The sequence below is a fragment of the Lolium perenne genome, chromosome 5 (assembly GCF_019359855.2).
Source record: "Lolium perenne isolate Kyuss_39 chromosome 5, Kyuss_2.0, whole genome shotgun sequence".
NCBI classification, from domain to species: domain Eukaryota; kingdom Viridiplantae; phylum Streptophyta; class Magnoliopsida; order Poales; family Poaceae; genus Lolium; species Lolium perenne.
This window is the reverse complement of record NC_067248.2, coordinates 8,417,983-8,438,278: the sequence shown is the minus strand read 5'-3', so window position 1 is coordinate 8,438,278 and position 20,296 is coordinate 8,417,983. Positions and strand designations below refer to the sequence as shown.

General features: G+C 45.5%; 1 protein-coding gene across 1 annotated transcript; it reads right to left on the bottom strand.

The window, feature by feature from the left end:
• Nucleotides 1-907: 907 nt before the first annotated feature.
• LOC127303278 (aspartic proteinase nepenthesin-1-like) lies at nucleotides 908-2,173 on the bottom strand. Its single transcript, XM_051334027.1, has one exon. It carries the CDS (start codon nucleotides 2,171-2,173, stop codon nucleotides 908-910), a length of 1,266 nt encoding a protein of 421 aa, XP_051189987.1.
• Between the last annotated feature and the right edge of the window lie 18,123 nt (nucleotides 2,174-20,296).

Sequence of the window (20,296 nt, the reverse complement as noted above, 5' to 3'; positions counted from 1 at the left end):
GAGTTCTGGACGGTTTGGAGTTTTTCTTTTTGATAACTGGACGGTTTGGAGTTAGAATGCCCAAAACCTAATTTTCTGTTTAACCCCTTTTTCCTTATTTATATGTATTTTATAGCTTCCCAGTTATATTACCTATCTATCTTAGACACCATCAGAGTATAACGATACATATTCTATCGGCTGTGTTGCATGGTAGTGTATTGCTATTGGTGATTTTCTGATCAACCTGGTTTGCAACCAAAGTATGAGTTGTGTACTTACTGTTGATTTAGTTGCCTTTTATTTCTTGCTGATTATCACCATGTATTCACTTACTGATAAGATATGGCTTTAATTTAGGCTCGGGTTCGATCTTTGTGCTAGGATGCAGGTTCATCCTATATATTAGCGTCCATTAGCATATTATTAATGTGATTTTGTTTGCATTGATTTAGGCATTTCTCTCATGTATTGATTCTGCCATTTGCGCGATAGCGCAACAGGTCATCTAGTAGAGACAATGTCCTCGCAAAATGCGGTCCATTGTGCTAGTTTTTTTTTTATAGTATAAAGTAGTAGATGGACGGACATACATCGAGCTATATGCTTGATGAGCAACCTAAACCAACAAACAAACAAAAAAGATGGACGTACGGTACAATATTCCGCCCTCTCACATGCACCATAACTTGACGAAGGCGCGCATGCACACGAATAATAACTTAGCTAAACTTTATTGGTCGGCTAGCTACAAGCCATCCGATGGCCCTAGCTAGTTAAGTGTAGAAGTAGTCTCGATCATTTCTCACTCGAGAGCAGATAGTACATGCATGGTATGCTCTTATTCGTACTCCAGAGGGTAGTCGTGACCCCTCTTATAGTAGTATATGATAGGGTAGGTGCAAGCATGCTCTTCAGAGGCGGGTAGTTATGCTGTGCAGTCCTCAACCCTCTTAAATGACAGCTCCTTTTTGTCGAGGTCATAAAGCATGGATACGTTGTGCTGTTGGAAGTTCCCCAGGATCGACGTGCCTTTCAGAATGTATAAACAGAAACCATGCTCACCCTTCTCCACATAGCTTGCCCAGGGTATGCTCATGTCGGCTTTGGGGAACTTGAGCACCAGATCTGGCTTACTAGTGGGAGTCTCGTCGAAACAGTTCATTTCGCTCTTGCCCTTGGTGATTACCTTGGTGACCACATTGACACCCAGCGCCTCACGCATGACGCTCTTGAGCGCCTCGAAGATATTGGTGTCCAGGTGCATGTAGGTGCTGCCCGAATCCACCAGCATCAGCCCCTTGCCGCCATGGCTTGGTTTAAGGCTGAAGTCCTGTTGTGGGAGCTGCCCGCTGCACTTACCATTTATGCATATCTGGTCCAGCTCCACGTAGTAGTCGTTCTTGGCCCACTCCGGCAGCTTGCTGTGCTCCGTCGAGATCTCGACCAGCGGCGTGGTCCGCCAGCCGTCCTTGCCGCCGGCAGCAGACTGGGCGTTGCCGCCAAACCAAAGCGGGCTTCTCATCGACGAATTAAGCGGGTCTCTCAGGCAGTAGGAGAACTCGGTGACCCCCAGCTGCTTCACCAGCGACATGGGCCCCCGGCTGAGCCCTACGATCCCGTGCGCGGCCACCGGCAGCATCTTCTTGGTCCAGTCGATGGCGCACGCCAAGGCGACCTCCTTCTTCTTAGTGGTACCGGCGCCGGTGGTCATGGCCACCGTCTCCGTGCCTGTGAGCACTGTTATAGTGCCGCCGCCGTACGTCTTGTCGAACATGCAGGTGGTGCACTGCTTCTTCACAGCGCTACAGGCCTCGGCACAGGACATGTTGGTGGGGGTGAAGGAGGGGTTGCCAATGCACTCCTTCAGCTGGTTCGTCCAGATGAGATCGCTGCCGGTGTCGGCCACGGCCAGCATCGTCGTCTCCGGCACCGTGCTGCCCAGCTTGAGCTCCATCATGTACGTCTTGGGGCTATACTGGACCGGGACTGAGAATGACCCGGAAACGGCAGCAGAGTTGGCGTCGACGTCCTTGTCTTTGGCTCCCGATAGCATCGCCGCTCTCAGGTGGGCTCTGCTCAGGGCACGGTGGATGAGCTCCTCTCTGGTAAAGTTGCCATGGGCGTCAACGTGGATGAGCTCGAACTGGTAGCCGCCGGGGGGTGCTTCCTCAGACACGGCCGCCGTCACCATGGGCCGCCTTATGGAGGCAAGGAGGAGGATGCTTATCACTAGGGCTCGCATGCATGACATCGCCATTGCCATCGACTAACTTAGTTGATCGGATCAGTCGCTGGCAGGACTTGCAGGCTCAAAGGTACGTAGCTACCCTTGGCTGGCTTGGTATATTTATCGAGCTAAGCTTCAGGACCTATTTATTGAAGGGTTTGGCTAGTGCGCTGAGCACCTGTGCGGCGCGTCACGGTCGCAGAGAGGAGGAACCATATGCCTGCATGCAAGCATTATACGTAGTAGTATTCTTCTTCTTCTAGACGAGGAATTGTATGCATGCCTAGCTTCCTTTTAGTCCACATACCATTTGAAACCCACAAGGCTGAATGATTTGTGCCCCCACAATCCCATGTCTAGGAGTAAACGTGACAGGGCATAGTTTGGTTGAAAATCATGGGGAGCTCCATCTCTACTCGAAAGAGGCTTTCACCTCACTTTATGAATTACACCAAACGGCCAACACTAGTAGAAAAACCCCCTTTAGTACCGGTTCCAGAGGGCCTTTAGTACCGGTTTTGGAACCGGTACTAAAGACTCGGGACTAAAGCCTCCCCCTTTGGTAGGGCTGGAGACCTAAAGGATACCGGTGCCATTTTTTATATCAAATTTTTTTATCTATTTTTTTTACTCCCTCTTTTTATCTATTTTTTCGAATTATTTTCCACTCCCTCTTTTTATCTATTTTTCAGAATCTCTAATATTTTAGTTATTTGACAAGTTTAGTCTCTAACTACACTTATCTCTAGTCAAATTACTTACTCGTGGTCAAACTTTCCGCTCGGTCACCCATCATCCCACTACTCTAGCACTAGCACGCTTAACTTCCGAGTTCTTCCCATCTCACTTCCAAGTGCTTCACGCGCATGTTATTGATAGTAGTATCATACACTGGTAGAAAAAGGGCCTATAATCCCGGTTGGCAACTGTCATTAATCCCGGTTGCGCAACCGGGATTAAATATGCGGGACTAAAGCCCCCCCCCCCCCCCTTTAGTCGCGGTTGCTTACGAACCGCGACTAAAGGCCCATCCACGTGGGCGCCAGCCGTCTGTCGGGGCGGAGGACCTTTAGTCGCGGTTCTCCTGGCCAACCGCGACTAAAGGCCTCCGCAGGTTAGGGTTTTAGCCCCCCTCCCCCCCCCCTAAATCTGGTTTCTTTTTAATTTGTATTGTTTTATTTCTTTTATATTTTATTTTGTGTTTTATTTTAATTTTGAATAAGTTACACATATTCTACGCTACTATATACATGCATATGAATGTACAATTTCAAACAAGTTTGAAATTAGAACCAAGAAGAATTCAAGAGGAATATACAATATATATTCAATCTCGGATGACCATATACAATCTCGAACAAGTTTCCATACACAATTTACTTCATCAGAAGTTCTACGTCCTCGTAATAGTGTTCTCTTTTAGGATGGAGGACTTCTCTCATCAAAAATCCTGCTAGTTTCTCTTGAATTGGTCGGAAGCGAGCTTCTGGACTAAGCGTCTTCCGGAAGTTATTCCTCTTGACGTTGTTATCCGACGGCCTCCGCTCAGAGGTGTATCTCCGGATGAACTCACAAACATAGTATCCACATAGATTGGTCCCCGGTGGCTGAATATCCCCAGACAGTAAGATTCTAAATTCTAGCTCTTTTTTGAATTCACCGACCGTTTGATCTGAGAACCGTCTCCAAACCCTACAGGGCAAAGAAAATTAAATGAACAAGAGAGTTATTAGTTACTTCATATTAGGAAATGAACGAAAGAGGCCGATCGATATAGAGCGCAAATGATTGAAAATAATTACTTTTGCAGCATATTTCTCATGTCGACCCAAAGCTTTGGATCCATATTCAGAGAGTCCATGATGAGAACTCTGGAGGTGTGAAATTCAATTATGAGCAGAATCCAGTGGAACCTGCGGACACAATACATGCACAGTCATGCATAACTCATCGATTAGACATACCATGCATGGAGTAAACAACAGAGAATGTGCTCAAGACAGAAACACTCACCCAAAATGGTAAGGGAATAGAATTTGATTTTTGAGTTGCTGCTTTGTAAGAAAATCCCACAGGTCTTGCTCCACGTCGCGGGGGTGTCTTTCTAACACATATACATTAACGATATGTGGGTCAATGAACCCAACATCATGGATGTTCCTTTTTTGGTATTCCCCAATCTTTATTCTGCATAATAGCGTACACAACAATATAGTTAGGACAATATATATAGTGCAGGCAATGAACAAGATGTGGTAGAAATAAATCACTTACAGAACGTAGCAACTGATGATAGATTTGTCGAGCTCGCGCAGATTGAACAGCTGGAACAATTCACTCATATGAACTGTTACATAGTAATGTTTGAAGTGATGCTCATGTCTAACTTCCGCATAAATATATTCTTTCCCGGCGTTATTTTTTATGTAACCCTTGTACCAACGTAGCAGATTTTGCATTTGTGCTGGTAGATCCTCTTCCTGCGCAGGCTCGACGAGAGGCCCATTCGACACATATGTAATTGCTAACTCACTCATTGGCGCCTCCTCAAGGCCTAACACTGCACGAAGAGTCATACCGATCTCGGCCGCTTTTTCTCTGGCACCCGTTACAGTCATTCCCTGTGCTGCCGCAGCTTCTATGATAGCGGGGTCCATTAGTTCAGCATCCGGACCGGCGGCTTTCACTATGAGCGGGGGGATCGATTGTTTATTTTGTTCCCCGAGCTGGGCAACTTGTTTCCCGCTTTTTTTACTTTCTTCTTTCTCCTCCTCCAAGGCTTTCTTCTCCTTCTCCGCCAAGTCTTTCTTCTTCTTCAATATGAGTGCTTGCCTACGAAGTTCACGTCCATAGTCGTCAGGCATATTCTTCTCGGCTTGGGACGGTGTGCTCAAAAATGACTTAGCCCACTTCTTTTCCTTCTCAGAAAATGCTGGCTTGGGCTCAGGCTCTCTTTTCGCCTTCATTTCCGCCTTCCATTTCTCATGGTGAGCAGCCGCGGCCGCGTCACTTTCCTCGACACTACGTTCCCAAGGCCTTGGGAGGAGAGGCTTCAGTGATGGCTCCGGTACCTTTGTGGTCTTAGGTACATAAGGGTCCGGGTTAATAGTCCAGGACTGCTTCTGCTTCTTCGCCGGAGGTGGATTGGGGGGCGGCGTACACGCCGGAGGCGGACTGGGGGGCGGCGTCTGCTTACCCGCCGGAGGTGGATTGGGGGGCGGCGTCGGCTGACGTGAAGGAGGTGTAGGTGAACCACCACCACCACCACCGCCACCACCACCACCATCGGAGGGTGGTGGACTTGTTGACCTTGGCGCCTCGCCTGGAAACTTGATGAACTTCTTTTTCCATAGAATGAACTGGCGCTTGACATCTCCAAGTCTTTTCGCCCCTTCGGGTGTGGCTATGTCAATCTCCAGGTCCTCAAACCCTTGGACTATGTCTTCCACCATGACACGAGCATAACCATCTTCAATGGGGTTGTTGTGGTGGAGTGCTCCAGGTATACAGGATAAAGCAGTGTCGATGGCTACCTTCATGGAAATGTTCCCCATTGGATAATGCAGATCAGATTCTTTCATCTCCTTTACATCGTCCACGGGGTAGCGAGGAGGCTCCGGTGCAGTAATATTGATCGTCGGTGCATTAGCACCAGCCAGGGCCAGCAAGGGTGCATTAGCATCAGCCGGCGGGGCCTCCGTGGAAGCCACGCTGCTTCTCCGCTGCTGGCTTCCGACATCCGCTGGATGATCTTCATGCGGCCGTGACGATGATCTTTCTTTTACTAGTTCAGTCACAATTTTCTTCATCTCATAGAGTTCCAATGCCAAGTGCCCCACAAGATCTGCATCCCGATCCGTCTTTCTCTTACGGCTTCTGTAACTGTACGGGTCATTTTCCTTGGGAAACCCTACTTTCCACGGAATGGCGCCTTTGCCTCGTACACGTCCTCCGTGTTCAGGATTCCCGAGGGCAAATGTCAGCGCGTCGTTCTCTCTGTTGAACCTGATCTTCCCCTCTTTAGCTTTGGTCATTGCGTCAATAAGGGCTTCGGTGGGTTTAAACTTTGTCTGTCGGTGAACACACTCCCCTGTCACCGGGTCTAGCGATCCCCCATGCCCGTACCACCAGCTTTTGGCCCTTGGGTCCCATCCCTCTGTACCTAGAGGGATTCCTCGCTGCCTCAGGTCGTCCTCCATCTTCTGCCACTTAGGCTCCAAAAGGCGGTATCCTCCTGGCCCCATAATATGATTGTACGTTTTCTTAGCCGCATTTGCCTTATTCTTTTCTGATATGGCCTTGAAATGCTCCGATTGCTTTTGCCTCACAAATTCGGGCCAATCATCTTTAAGCTTCTCATACTGTCCATTGAAATCCGGAGTCTTCCCCTTCTCGACATATTGAGCCGCTAAATTTTTCTTGTAGGTCCGGAATGCTGTGGCCATCTTCTGAAGAGCGAACTCTTTGACTAGCCTCCTCCTCTGACGTCCACCCTCCACCTCGTTACCCTCTTCATCGTATTTGTTGTATTCCGGAGGTAGAATGAAATGCTCCATAAGCTTTCTCCAGCATTCCTTTTTCGTTCTCTTGCTGACGAAACTGAAACCAACACGTGCCTTCACTGGCTCAAGCCATTCCTGGACGGTGATCGGGACGCTGTCTCTAACAACGACTCCGCATTGGTTGATGAACTTGGTGTAATGCGCTTCGGGCTCCAGCGGCCTATCGGTTGCACTGATAACATCGATGTTATATGTTACTCCTTGTTTCAGCGTCTTGGTTTTGCCACGCTTTGTCTTCACCGATTTTTTCGACGAACCGGCCGAGGGCTAAAATAAGAAAGAGAGTCGCGTTAATACACATATTTATTCAAATCGGAAAATTTGTATCACCAGAGGCTCAATGTATATATATACCTCGCCGGAGGTGGTTGCTAATTGCATATCTCCATCGTCGTTTGTCGACGGTTGACCTCCATCGACAGTGTCGGTTCCTTCGTCATCACCTTGTTGACGACCTTCACCTTCACCGTCAAGGTTCAGATAAGAAGAGACATCCTCTTCTTCATCTTCTTCGGCCGGCACATAAGGAATGTCGCCGTTTATGATGCTGAAAAGATGTTCCTCAGCTTCCGCATTATAGTTTTCCCTAATCGGGTCGGCTCTATCGTCCGCCATATGTGTCACTCCTGAAAACATGTAGTAAAAACTAATTATATTGAGTAAAGAAGGGGGCGGTGGCGGTGGTGAAAGGGTGGTGGCGATGGCGGTGGCGAAAGGGCGGGCGGTGGCGAAAGGGGGGCGGTGGCGGTGCCGAGGACGATAATTAAGTTAATTTTTTTGTTAAGTTAAAATTTTGTTAAGTCAAAAATTTGTTAAGTTAAAATTTTGTTAAGTCAGCGAGAGGAGGAGGGGGCTTCGACGGCGACGGCGTCGATCAAGGGCGCGCGTGCGGCGGCGGTCGGCGAGAGGAGGAGGGGCCGGCGCGGCGTGGCGGTCGGCGAGAGAGGGCGCGGCGGTTTAATTAACAATTTTTCATTTTTAGAACTATTTAAAGTTCACAAAATTTAATTAACAATTTTTCATTTTTAGTTAACATATTTTTCATTTTTAATTAACAAATTTTAAGTTTACAAAATTTAAAGTTCACAATTTAGAACTATTTAAAGTTCACAAAATTTAATTAACAATTTTTCATTTTTAGTTAACAAATTTTTCATTTTTAATTAACAAATTTTAAAGTACACAATTTTGATCAACAATTTTAAAGTTTAATTAAAAATAAATAAATAAAGAGACGAAGCTCTCTGTGCGCTCCCGGCCGCATCTCCCTCTGTCTCTGTTCGCGCGCGGCGCGAGGGCGGCCAGCGCGCCGGCAAGCGGCGGCGCTGCGTGTGGGGGCGCGCGGTGGCGCCGGCAAGCACAGCGCGCGGCGCTGCGTGGGGAACGGCGGCGAGCGGCGCGGGATCGGGCGGCGAGCGCGCGGCGGTTGGCGGCGACGGCCGCGCGGGAAGAAGCGAGGAGGAGGCGCGGCGGCCGACGGCGGCGACGTACGTCGAGATAAGGCGAGCGGTGCTCGGCGGGCGGCGGCGATCGGCGGCGGCAGCGGTCGGCGTCTGGGCAGCCTAACGGCGTCCGGGGCGGCGTCTTCGTCTTCGTCTTCTTTGAGAAATCGCGCGCGGAGATGGAGAGTGCGCGGCCGTTCCGCGCCCGCGCGTATATATAGTTCCCCCCCTTTAGTCGCGGTTGGTATGGCCAACCGCGACTAAAGGGTACACACCAACCGCGACTAAAGGTGTTTTCGCCGAATTCCAGCGGTTCCCGCCGAAACACTCATTAGTAGGTATTTTTTAAAATTCTTTTAATTTCTGAATTTAAAAAATACAAATAATATATCAAAAAATTCAGAAAAATAAAACTAATTCATTTGAAAATGTTAAAATACAAATAATATATCAAAAAATTCAGAAAAATAAAACTAATTCATTTGAAAATGTTAAAAATACAAATAATATATCAAAAAATTCAGAAAAATAAAACTAATTCATTTGAAAATGTTAAAAATACAAATAATATATCAAAAAATTCAGAAAAATAAAACTAATTCATTTGAAAATGTTAAAAATACAAATAATATATCAAAAAATTCAGAAAAATAAAAATAATTCATTTGAAAATGTTAAAAATACAAATAATATATCAAAAAATTCAGAAAAATAAAACTAATTCATTTGAAAATGTTAAAAATACAAATAATATATCAAAAAATTCAGAAAAATAAAACTAATTCATTTCAAAATCTTAAAAATATAAATAATATATCAAAAAATTCAGAAAAATAAATTTCTTCCCGCCTCTGTCTTCCCGCCCCCCTCTTCCCACCAGTTCTTCCCGGCCGCCTCTGTCTTCCCGCCCCCCTCTTTCCGCCAGTTCTTCCCGCATCTGTCTTTCCGTCATTTCTTCCCGCCTCTGTCTTCCCGGCTCTGTCTTTCACGGGCTTGCAGGAAAAAATTCCGAGGAGCAACTTCCGAAGATGTCGTAGGGCGTGTGCACCGACGACATCTTCGAGAAGCTGCGCCACGGGAGATTTTCCAACCCTTTACCCAACACTGTTAGAGGAGATGGAGTCTTTCACGGGCTTGCAGGAAAAATTCCGAGGAACAACTTCCGAAGATGTCGTAGGGCGTGTGCACCGACGACATCTTCAAGAAGCTGCGCCACGGGAGATTTTCCAACCCTTTACTCCATCCATGGGGATGAAACTCTCCCTACCTGCTAGGTTGGCTTGTTGGTATGCTTGCCATGGCGTATCGATGCTCCTTTTATAGGCACGGCGCCGCTTCTGCTTTGTCTTGTTCCTCCGACAGGGCGTCGTGCGCTACATGCTTTATCTCATCGAGCAGTGCGTCCACCCACGCGTCCTTATCCTGCCGACAGCTTTAGTCACGGTTGCACCCTCCAGTCGGGACTAAAGCTTACCCAAACATCCTTATCCCACCGACAGTTTTCTTAGATGACACAAAAACCACCTTTAGTCCCGGTTGCACCCACCAGCCGAGACTAAAGCTTACCCAGACGTCCTTATCCCACCGACAGTTTTATTAGATGATACAAAACCACCTTTAGTCCCGGTTGCACCCACCAGCCGGGACTAAAGATTAGATGACCAGCTCTGGATTCCTCTTCTTCCCGCCATTTCTTCCCTGTCTTCCCGCCTCTTTCTTCCCGCCTCTTTCTTCCCGCCACTTTCTTCCCGCCTCCTCTCTTCCCGCTCCCATTTTTCCCGCCATTTCTCACTACATATATGTAGCCCGGCTTGGCCAGCATTATCACATCTCTACAATCTCTCATCACTCTCTCATGGCTTCCACCATACCCACTCTAACCTACCAGCAGGTGGACGAGCTTTGCGCCTCGAACTACCCTTGCCCACCGGGCTACCGCGTCCCCACCGGCTGGAGCCTAAGCGTCGGAGGCGTGCCGGTCCCTCCCGTCCCTCAGGGTACTGCGCGCCGGGCGGCCATCACGAACCACTACTACCTCGACCTCACGCCTGAGCAGCGGATGAATCCCCGCTGGCATCCCGATAACCAGCATACTTGGGACGCCTTGTTCATCAATCGTCGTGAGAGGGCGCTCGCCAGGTATGAGGAGGACGGTCTGCCTCCTGGGAACTTCCACGAGGCCGGCCGTCGGCTATGGTGGTACGGCCGGACTCTACAGAGCGTCATGGACTACATCACAGCCGGCGATATCCTCCGCCTGCGCTACCCTCAGTTCGAGCCACGAGCGCCGCCCGACGACAGCGACGACGGCAGCGACGACGACGGCGGCAACTTAGAAGGCGAATACTACCAGTACAACGGCGGCGACTATGAAGACTACGAGTATGCATATTATACGCCTAGGCAGGAGTATGACTAAATCACTCCAAATTTCATGTATCATCAGTGGTATCTCGAATCAATCGAATCATTCGAAAATGGACACCAAACACATCACGGATAATATAATTCACATGATCCATTCAACAAAGTTTGGTACAATAAATTATTACACATCATTTCTTCCCTTGTGTCCCTGCTTGCTTACGATTGTGCCGTATCCATGGAGCATCGTCATCATTTAACTTAATGCTTGGGTCAGTGTTCACTTTGAAGGGCGGAATTTCACCAAACATATTATAATCTTCTGACATGTCTGTCTTGTCCTCCATTTCCACGATGTTTCTTTTCCCTGAAAGAACAATGTGGCGCTTTGGATGATCGCATGATGTACTGATCGTTTTCTTATCTTTCCGTTTTCTCGGTTTGTTACTCATGTCCTTCACATAGAAAACCTGAGCGACATCTTTGGCTAGGACGAATGGTTCGTCAAGGTAACCAAGATTGTTGAAATCCACCATTGTCATTCTGTATTGCTGGTCCACCTTTACCCCACCTCCTGTTAGCTTGAACCATTTACACCGGAACAAAGGGACCTTAAAGGAGGGTCCATAGTCAAGTTCCCATATCTCCTCTATGTAACCATAATATGTGACCTTTTGCCCATTCTCGGTTGCTGCATCAAAGCGGACACCACTGTTTTGGTTGGTGCTCTTTTTATCTTGGGCGATCGTGTAAAATGTATTCCCATTTATCTCGTACCCTTGGAAAGTCGTTATAGTCGAAGATGGTGTCTTGGCCAACATGTACAGCTGATCTCCAACATCATTGTCATTCATTAAATGTTTTCTCAACCAACTGCCGAAAGTCTCCATGTGGGCCTTTCTAATCCAGGATTCAGGCTTCCCCGGGTTGTCCGAGCGTAAAATATTCTTGTGTTTCTCGAAGTACGGAGCCACCAAGCTGGAATTTGTCAGAACTGTGTGGGGTGCTTCAGTCATAGAATGACCGTCCATACATATCGTTGATTTCCTTCCGATCGTGCCTTTTCCACTTAGTCTCCCCTCGTGCCGCGATCGAGGAAGACCAATTGGCTTAAGGTCAGGAACAAAGTCAACACAGAACTCAATTACCTCCTCATTTCCATAGCCCTTGGCGATGCTTCCTTCTGGCCTAGCACGGTTACGAACATATTTCTTTAATACTCCCATGAACCTCTCAAAGGGGAACATATTGTGTAGAAATACAGGACCGAGAATGGAAATCTCTTCGACTAGGTGAACCAGGAGGTGCTTCATAATATTGAAGAAGGATGGCGGGAACACCAACTCGAAACTGACAAGACATTGGACCACATCGTTCTGTAACCGTGGTAGATCTTCTGGATTGATTACCTTCTGAGAGATTGCATTGAGGAATGCACATAGCTTCACAATGGCTACTCGAATATTTTCCGGTAGGAGCCCCCTCAAAGCAATCGGAAGCAATTGCGTCATAATCACGTGGCAGTCGTGAGACTTCAGGTTTTGGAACTTTTTGTCCGCCATGTTTATTATTCCCTTTATATTCGACGAGAACCCAGACGGGACCTTCATACTGCTCAGGCATTCAAAAAAGATGATCTTCTCTTCTTTGGTAAGAGCGTAGCTCGCACGACCTTGAAACCATTCCGGATGCCGGTCATCAGGGTCTTTCAAACGTTGTTGGTCCTGCCGTGCTTCCTTTGTATCATTTGTCTTCACATACACTCCCAAGAAGCTTAGCAGGTTCACGCAAATATTCTTCGTAACATGCATCACGTCGATTGCAGAGCGGACATCTAGGACTTTCCAATATTCTAGCTCCCAAAATATAGATTTCTTTTTCCACATGGGTGCGTGCCCGTCAGCTCCCTGCGGAACTGATTGTCCGCCAGGACCCTTTCCAAAGATGACTTTCAAATCCTTGACCATATCAAATACCTCAGCACCAGTACGTTCTGCAGGCTTCGGCCGGTGATCTGCCTTGCCGTTGTAATGCTTGCCTTTTTTTCTTACGTTATGATGTCGGTGAAGAAATCGACGATGCCCCAGGTACACGTTCTTCTTATAATTTGGCAAATATACACTTTCAGTCTCATGTAAGCAGTGCGTGCATACATTGTATCCCTTATTTGTCTGTCCCGAAAGGTTACTAAGAGCAGGCCAATCGTTGATGGTTACGAAAAGCAATGCTCGTAGGTCAAATTCCTCTTCTTTGTGCTCATCCCACACACGTACACCAGGTCTGCCCCACAACTGTAAAAGTTCATCAACTAATGGTCTTAGGTACACATCGATGTCGTTGCCGGGTTGCTTCGGACCTTGGATGAGCACTTGCATCATAATGAACTTCCGCTTTATGCACAACCAAGGAGGAAGGTTGTAGATGCATAGAGTCACGGGCCAGGTGCTATGGCTGGAGCTCTGCTCACCAAAAGGATTCATGCCATCTGTACTTAGACCAAATCTTATGTTCCTTGCGTCAGCTGCAAAATCTTTGAACTCTCTGTCGATCTTTCTCCATTGCGTTCCATCTGCGGGGTGTCTCAACTCCCCGTCCGACTTACGGTCCTCTTTGTGCCATCGCAACAACTTGGCATGCTCTTTGTTCCTGAACAGACGTTTCAACCGTGGTATTATAGGAGCATACCACATCACCTTGGCGGGAACCCTCTTCCTGGGTTTCTCGCCCTCAACATCGTCACCAGGGTCATCGCCTCTGATCTTATAACGCAATGCAGTGCATACCGGACATTCATTCAAATTCTCGTATTCACCGCGGTAGAGGATGCAGTCGTTAATGCATGCATGTATCTTCAGAACCTCTAAACCTAGAGGGCAGACAACCTTCTTTGCTTCGTACGTACTGGCGGACAACTCGTTATTCTTTGGAAACATATTCTTCATCATTTTCAGCAAATTTTCAAATCCCGAGTCAGATAGACCTTCCTGTGCCTTCCATTTCAGCAAATCCAGTGTGCAGCTCAGCTTTTTCAGACCATTATCGCATCCGGGGTAAAGCGACTTTTTGTGATCCTCTAACATGCGACCCAAATTCTTCCTCTCCTTTTCAGTTTCGCAGCCTCTCCGTGCATCAGCAATGGTCCGACCAAGATCATCAGCGGGCTCATCACGTGCCTCTTCTTCACCTTCCCCTTCACCTTCCCCTTCCCCGCCTTCAGCATCCTCCATGAAAGTATCACCGAAATGATCAGGATAGTTGTCATCGATGATATCATCCCCTTCTTCATCTTCTTCCATTATAACCCCTCTTTCTCCATGCTTGGTCCAACAATTATAGCTTGGCATGAAACCGTGCCGAAGCAGATGCAGGTGAACTTCTCTTGAGGAAGAGTAACCCTTCTGATTCTTACAGCCAACACATGGACAGATAACAAAACCCCCATGCTTGTTCGCATTAGCCACTACGAGGAAATCTTTCAAACCCGTAGTGAACTCGCCGGAGAGTCGGTTACCATACATCCATTGCCGATTCATCTGCATTATTATTATATAAAGTATATAATTAACCATCATGCATTTGTTAAACTAACTAGCTAGAAATAATAGAAATTAAGCAATGAACTACACACATGCATATTTTATCAATGACACATGAAAGGTTCAAGTTGCTAACCGCGATCGAGAGGAGGAAAAATAAATGAGAAAGCTCAAGTGTGGCTCGGACACTTCATATCATATTTGTCTCGGGCATTTCATCGAACACCTTGTGTGCATAAGAGGAACCAAAAGCAAACCCACAACCCCTTGTGAAGATTGTGAAGAGAAGTGGCACCAAATGGCTAAGTGAAGTGAGCTGAGCTGCCTTTTATAGGGATGGGCCTTTAGTCCCGGTTGGCCTGGCCAACCGCGACTAAAGGCCTTGAGCTGTGCTCGAGAACCTATCGTCGCGGTTGCCCAGGCCAACCGCGACTAAAGCTCCTCCCGTCCACCAGCTGGCCACCGAGCGCGCTGGGTCCAGGTCTTTAGTCGCGGTTCGCCTCCCGAACCGCGACTAAAGACCCCTTTAGTCGCGGTTCTTATATTTTGGGGACTAATGGGGGCGGATCGAAGCCTCTTTTTCTACTAGAGATATCAATCATATTAACATGTTGGCCACGATATCACACTTCTTTATTGTTTGAATTCTACATGATTATTTTAATAAACAAAAGTAAAGATGTAAAAATAATATTGAATAAATAAATAAATAATAAATTTTTAATTTTTAAATATATTTTAAATTTAAATTTGTTTTTGCAAAATCTAAAACCTGAAAAATTGTAAATCTGAAAATTTACTAACCTTTATGGTTAAGTAATAGTAATCTTTATGCCGGAAGGAATTATTAATTCAAATTCTAAAAAAATAAAAAATATATAAAATCCTGAATTTCTGGCGAAAACTAAAATGTTTCTGCTTTCATATTTCTATTTAGAATTTTGAGAATCAAAAAATTGGCTAACCGGGTATACCCCAGTAGAATCGGATGTAACTTTTTTCCACGATGATTTTGATATATTACATGTTTTTTGTCTGATATCGTATGCAAGCAGAAAAGCCTTCTGACCATTTTTCAAATTTATTTTGGAAAAAAAGTCAAAATTTGAATTTCTTAATTTCACTGAATAGTAGGTTGCATAACATACAAGAATCTCGAAGGATTTTATTTTTTAAATTTTCTATCATTTTCTTGTATTTTACAAAGAAAAAAAGGCGATCCAAGGGGGGTGCAGGGTGCGTGGGGAGCAAAAAAAGGCTGGAGACCCTTTGTACCGGTTCTTTATACGAACCGATACTAAAGGTGCAGCGTTGGCCCCACCTCTATCTTAAATTTGACGCGAAACCCTTTAGTACCGATTCGTATCACGAACCGGTACTAAAGATCCCAACGAACCGGTACTAAAGGTTGCTATCGCCCTGGGCAGCGAAACCGGTACTAATGCAACCTTTAGTACCGATTCGCAACCTTTAGTACCGGTTCGTAAGGAAACCGGTACTAAAAGTCAAATTCTTTGGCCGTTTTTGTACTAGTGCAAACGGATACAAGGTCACGAGATCAACTTAACTGCAAGACATGTCAAAACCTAAACGTATAGGATGGAGACTCCTACCATCGCCGCCCATAAATATATATCTAAAGATCATTCTGCTGAGGCCAAGTTACATTCATGCCAAAGTCTTTGTAGTCTCCACCGGGCATAAATGATGAGATGATTTTAGACTTATTTTTTTGTACTTATTTAAAACAGATATTACTCAATATTTTAATGGGATTATTCCTCCAACTTGCCACTAATAACTAATTATTGCATTTAACTGCAAATCTCTTCGATTATTTATTTTCTTAGAGAAATGAACGTGTTAATGATGAAATCAGATCAAACAAGGGTAGAATCACGTGCTAGAGGATTGCCCAAGTCAACTGGCTTCCAATAATGATGCGGAACTAACTTTAATAAGTAGACCTCCGGTATACCCCGACCGTAATGCCTCTCCCTATCATATGTCGGTTGATCCGTTAATTAGGTCAAACCACACAACTTTTGTGAAGGAACCCACTAGAAATTCACAATGGAAAATATATGAAACCGTACGCTCATGCATTCTAACTATATGGAGGAGAGGAATTGCTGCCGCCAGAAGCACCGCTTCCATTTCTTGACACCGAAGCTCTACCGTCGCCATCACCAACATCTTTGTAGCAATTCCCCTAGTCTTCGCCATCACTATACATACTTGTACTATTGATTCCTTCACCATTGGTGGCATCTCAAGTTTATTTATTCATTTACAAGGATTTTCATTACAATGTTTATGATTGTTGATCTTATCGCTATGTGTGAGTATTCCTCAAAGGCTGAGGACTGAGGCCCTTGCAGCAGACATGCACTTATGATATGGGATTGTTATTGTAATTGATTGTTTTATGATTTTGTTCTCTTGACGTTACCTCGATCCTAGGACTTGCATGGTACCCAAGACCACGAAGACTTATAAATACAGATGTGTGAGTAGAGGAGAGTGGGCAGCTATACCCGAAACCTGGTGTGAGTAAGGGGAGTATAGTAGATGAAAGTAATTCTCAAGGAAACAAGAGTGACCTCAAAGATCTTAATGATTTAATCTATTTATCTTCATAACCTGGTATCGCTGCTAGATAGATATGACATGGTTGGACACTTGAATCCATAGTAACTATGACTGCTAGCTATGGTACCATAAGGACGCATCACCAACATATATATATCTCTGAACACGTAGCTCTATTTTTTTCTCAAACGATGCATCATTTTATTTTTTAATCCCATTATGCGTGCATAGGTGCAAGTGAAACATTGGTCCTGGCCTATTTTCATCCATGATAAAAAAAAAAAGCCAAAAGATAACAGTTGCTCCTATAAACAAAGATTCTACAAACCTCTCAAAGTCTAGCCCCAAGTTATCTTTCCAAGCACATACTTACCGGTTGAACTAAACTTGGTGTCTCTTAGGAAAAAAAAACTACTATGCTGCATCTATAATGTGGATTGAATGTATCAACCTTCTTTCTGACGCCATTCTAGGAAAGTATTTATGCTACCCTTGTGAGTTCGTTAGATATTTCATTAATTGGTTTCATTTGTGTTTATTTTATTTATTATTATTATTTTATATTTTTCTCTTAATTGGAAACACAAAAGATTAGTTTATTATTTGGCCGTAGTTCTTTTATTTGTCACTATATGAAAACTTTTTAAAATATTAATATGACAAACAAGAAGCTAGGGGAGCTTGCTTCCGCAAAAGATAATTTTCTTCGTGCACCCATCACTTAACCCACTATCATAGCTAAGAGCTATGAAATTATACTTAACCTTTTGAATTTGGTTCAGAAGAATCAGTTTAGTGGCTCTACTTCTGAGTACGTAGTGCGATCAAGCTATGCTTATTTCACTTCCCACTTAGAAAAAAACTATGAAAAACAAATTTTCCCGCCTAGTAAAACTATGCAACTTCATTCTTATATCACTGATTTTAGACTGAAATATCGCGAGCCACTAGCGGTTTTCTTGGGGAAGGACAAAGCAGTATGTGAGAAATTTCCTAGTCATGGGATGTAAGATTGGTCAATTCTCCATCTATTTTATCATGATCTTAATCTTGTGTCAACATGACGAGGGAATATCCAACCGAATAGGCCGAACGAAGCAAGTCGTTGCATAAGACGAGGGTGGCCAAGTCTAGTCGTGTTCATGTTGGACCTACTCTCAAGGGTCATGCGTGACGTAGAGGCCCAGTAGACCCATCGAATATCAACGTGAAGAGCAAGCCAAGGAACCAACGATGTACACCCAAGGTCAAGTGTCATATATAAGGCCACAAATCACATTTATCTACATTCGCCTCGGCAATTTGTGAACACATCTATCAATACAATCAAATAAGAGTAAGTCTTTACCTCCACCATGAGGGACCGAACCTGGGTACATCGTGTCCTTTCCCAATATTGCCAGGGACATCCAATGTGGCTATCTCTCTCCACTTCATGTAAGCTAACCCATGTAGCATCTACCTCAACAATACCACGACAACTGGCACCATGTGGTGATGGCTGACATTAGGAGTTGTATTCCTGGTGGGGTCACTTCCTCTGGTCACTAGCGATATCTCGTTCATGATCAGAAGCTACGTCATGATCTCATGGCAAAAGCTCATGTCGGCATGCATCTCTCCTTCTTGTGGCTCATCACGGTCCGCGTAGCTTCCGGCCTCATAAGTTGGTTTTACACACACCATCGATGAATCAGAGCCACTCGTTGATCTCAACCCCATTGGTGACGGGGACAACAACGCCACGTTCATAAAATTTGCCTCCGACTATGAAACAGACGACGTGATAAAGGAGTCTGAGGCCATGGATGCCACACATTCATCCCCGTCTCCATGGCGGACCCCATCCTCGAAACTCCCACGAGGAGTCGCGCGTGCCGGCATCAGACACGGCCCAACATCAGACCAGATCGGCACCGTCGTGGGCACACCGCAATGCTCGCACGGCGAGGCTGTCCCCGACGCCAAACTGATAGCCGCATTCACCGATGCGGGCCACGATCCGATCTCCGGCATAAGAACCATCTCCACCGATAGAAATGACAACGGTATGTCCTGGTAGGCCTCCCCTGTGGGAAAACAACATCGAGTATACCGGCCCGACCAATCTTCTGCAAGCACCGTAAGTCACTCCACAGGTTTCTCCATCAGCGGCAACCTCATCATGATCGTCAACGGTGATACTGCCCTAGGCACCGAGGAACCCGCAGACACTCAGATCGCTGCCACATTCAAGCGGATCCGCCAGAAGCTCCTATGGGATGTAGAGTGTAAGCCACAAAGCATTCCTGAAGGTGGCAACATCGAGTCGCTCACAGCAGCCCAAGGAGAAGGCATGTACAATGGTAGAGAAGGCATGCCTTCCCTTAGTTTTCCACTTCATCTAGAGAATGCCATAGAGATATTCATACAATGCATTATCTATTATTGTCATCCCTAGCAAATAATGATAAATAATTAATTTTAAGTAAGAAATTAATTTGCTAAGGAAAGACAATCCTACAACACATAAAATAGTCTTCTCTTATTTACTAAGAGATGATTTCTTAGCTAAGGGAGGCAACCTTCTATTTCTTATTTCTCGCTCCTCCAACTAAGTAAAAATCCTACGTGGCTAGGATAAGGGAAGGTTGACGTCACCCCATTGTACATACCCTAAGGTAGTCGAACTTGGATAGGTAACCTCCAACAGCTTCTCCCAACTCGGACCCAAATATTTCGGACATGTTGTTAGCGCTGAAAGGTACCTATATGACTTCAAGGGGCTTCATGGATTGCGAAGCTACAAGCCAAGCATGGGTCCAGAGATATGGATCGACGACTACGCTGCCGCTATGGAAATACCGGGCGCTACCGAGCTCGTAGCCATGTGGTATTTTCTGCCGATGATGAAAGAATCCACCCACATATGGATCAAAAACTTGCCTAAGGGAAGTATCAATTTATGGGAGGACATGAGAAAGCACTTTTGATAAGTACTTTGGAAGAACCTGTCAGTGCCAAACGACGGTCGAAGACCTCCGATTTTGCATACAAAGAGATGGCGAATCTATACGGCCGGTGATATTGATGGTCGGAAGAGCACCACCAGTGTGGCATTTTTTCTTGGCACTAGCATGGTTTCATATATGTCACATAAGCATAAATGAGTTGCACTCTCGTTAGGTGAAGCAGAATATATTGCAGCAACAATAGCTGCATGTCCTAGTTGGAACGCCTCGTTGGCGATCATCTTAGCCGTGATCTAGGCAAAGTGTTGTTCAACATAGACAACAAATCGAATATTTCTTTGTGAAAAAATCGTTGTTTCCTGACCGAAGCAAACACATTGATACATGGTTTCACTACATCATGGATTGTATAGAAGAAGGGGAGATCAAGGATGAATATGTGAGCATCGAGGATTAGCTTGCGAATATATTGACAAAGCAATTCGAAAGAGGCAAGTTGCTAGAAGTGAGGAAGAAGATTGGTCAGTTGTGAAGAAGCGATTGTAAAGAACTACATAAAGCTTACGTAGGTTTGTAGTTTGATGCCTTAGGAAAGTTTGGGATGTTCCCATATTGTATTACGCAAGTTTTGTTAATCAGT

What these genes read in the sequence shown, in the direction of transcription:
- LOC127303278 (XM_051334027.1), bottom strand. Translation starts at nt 2,173, where the DNA reads ATGGTGACGGCGGCCGTGTCTGAGGAAGCACCCCCCGGCGGCTACCAG.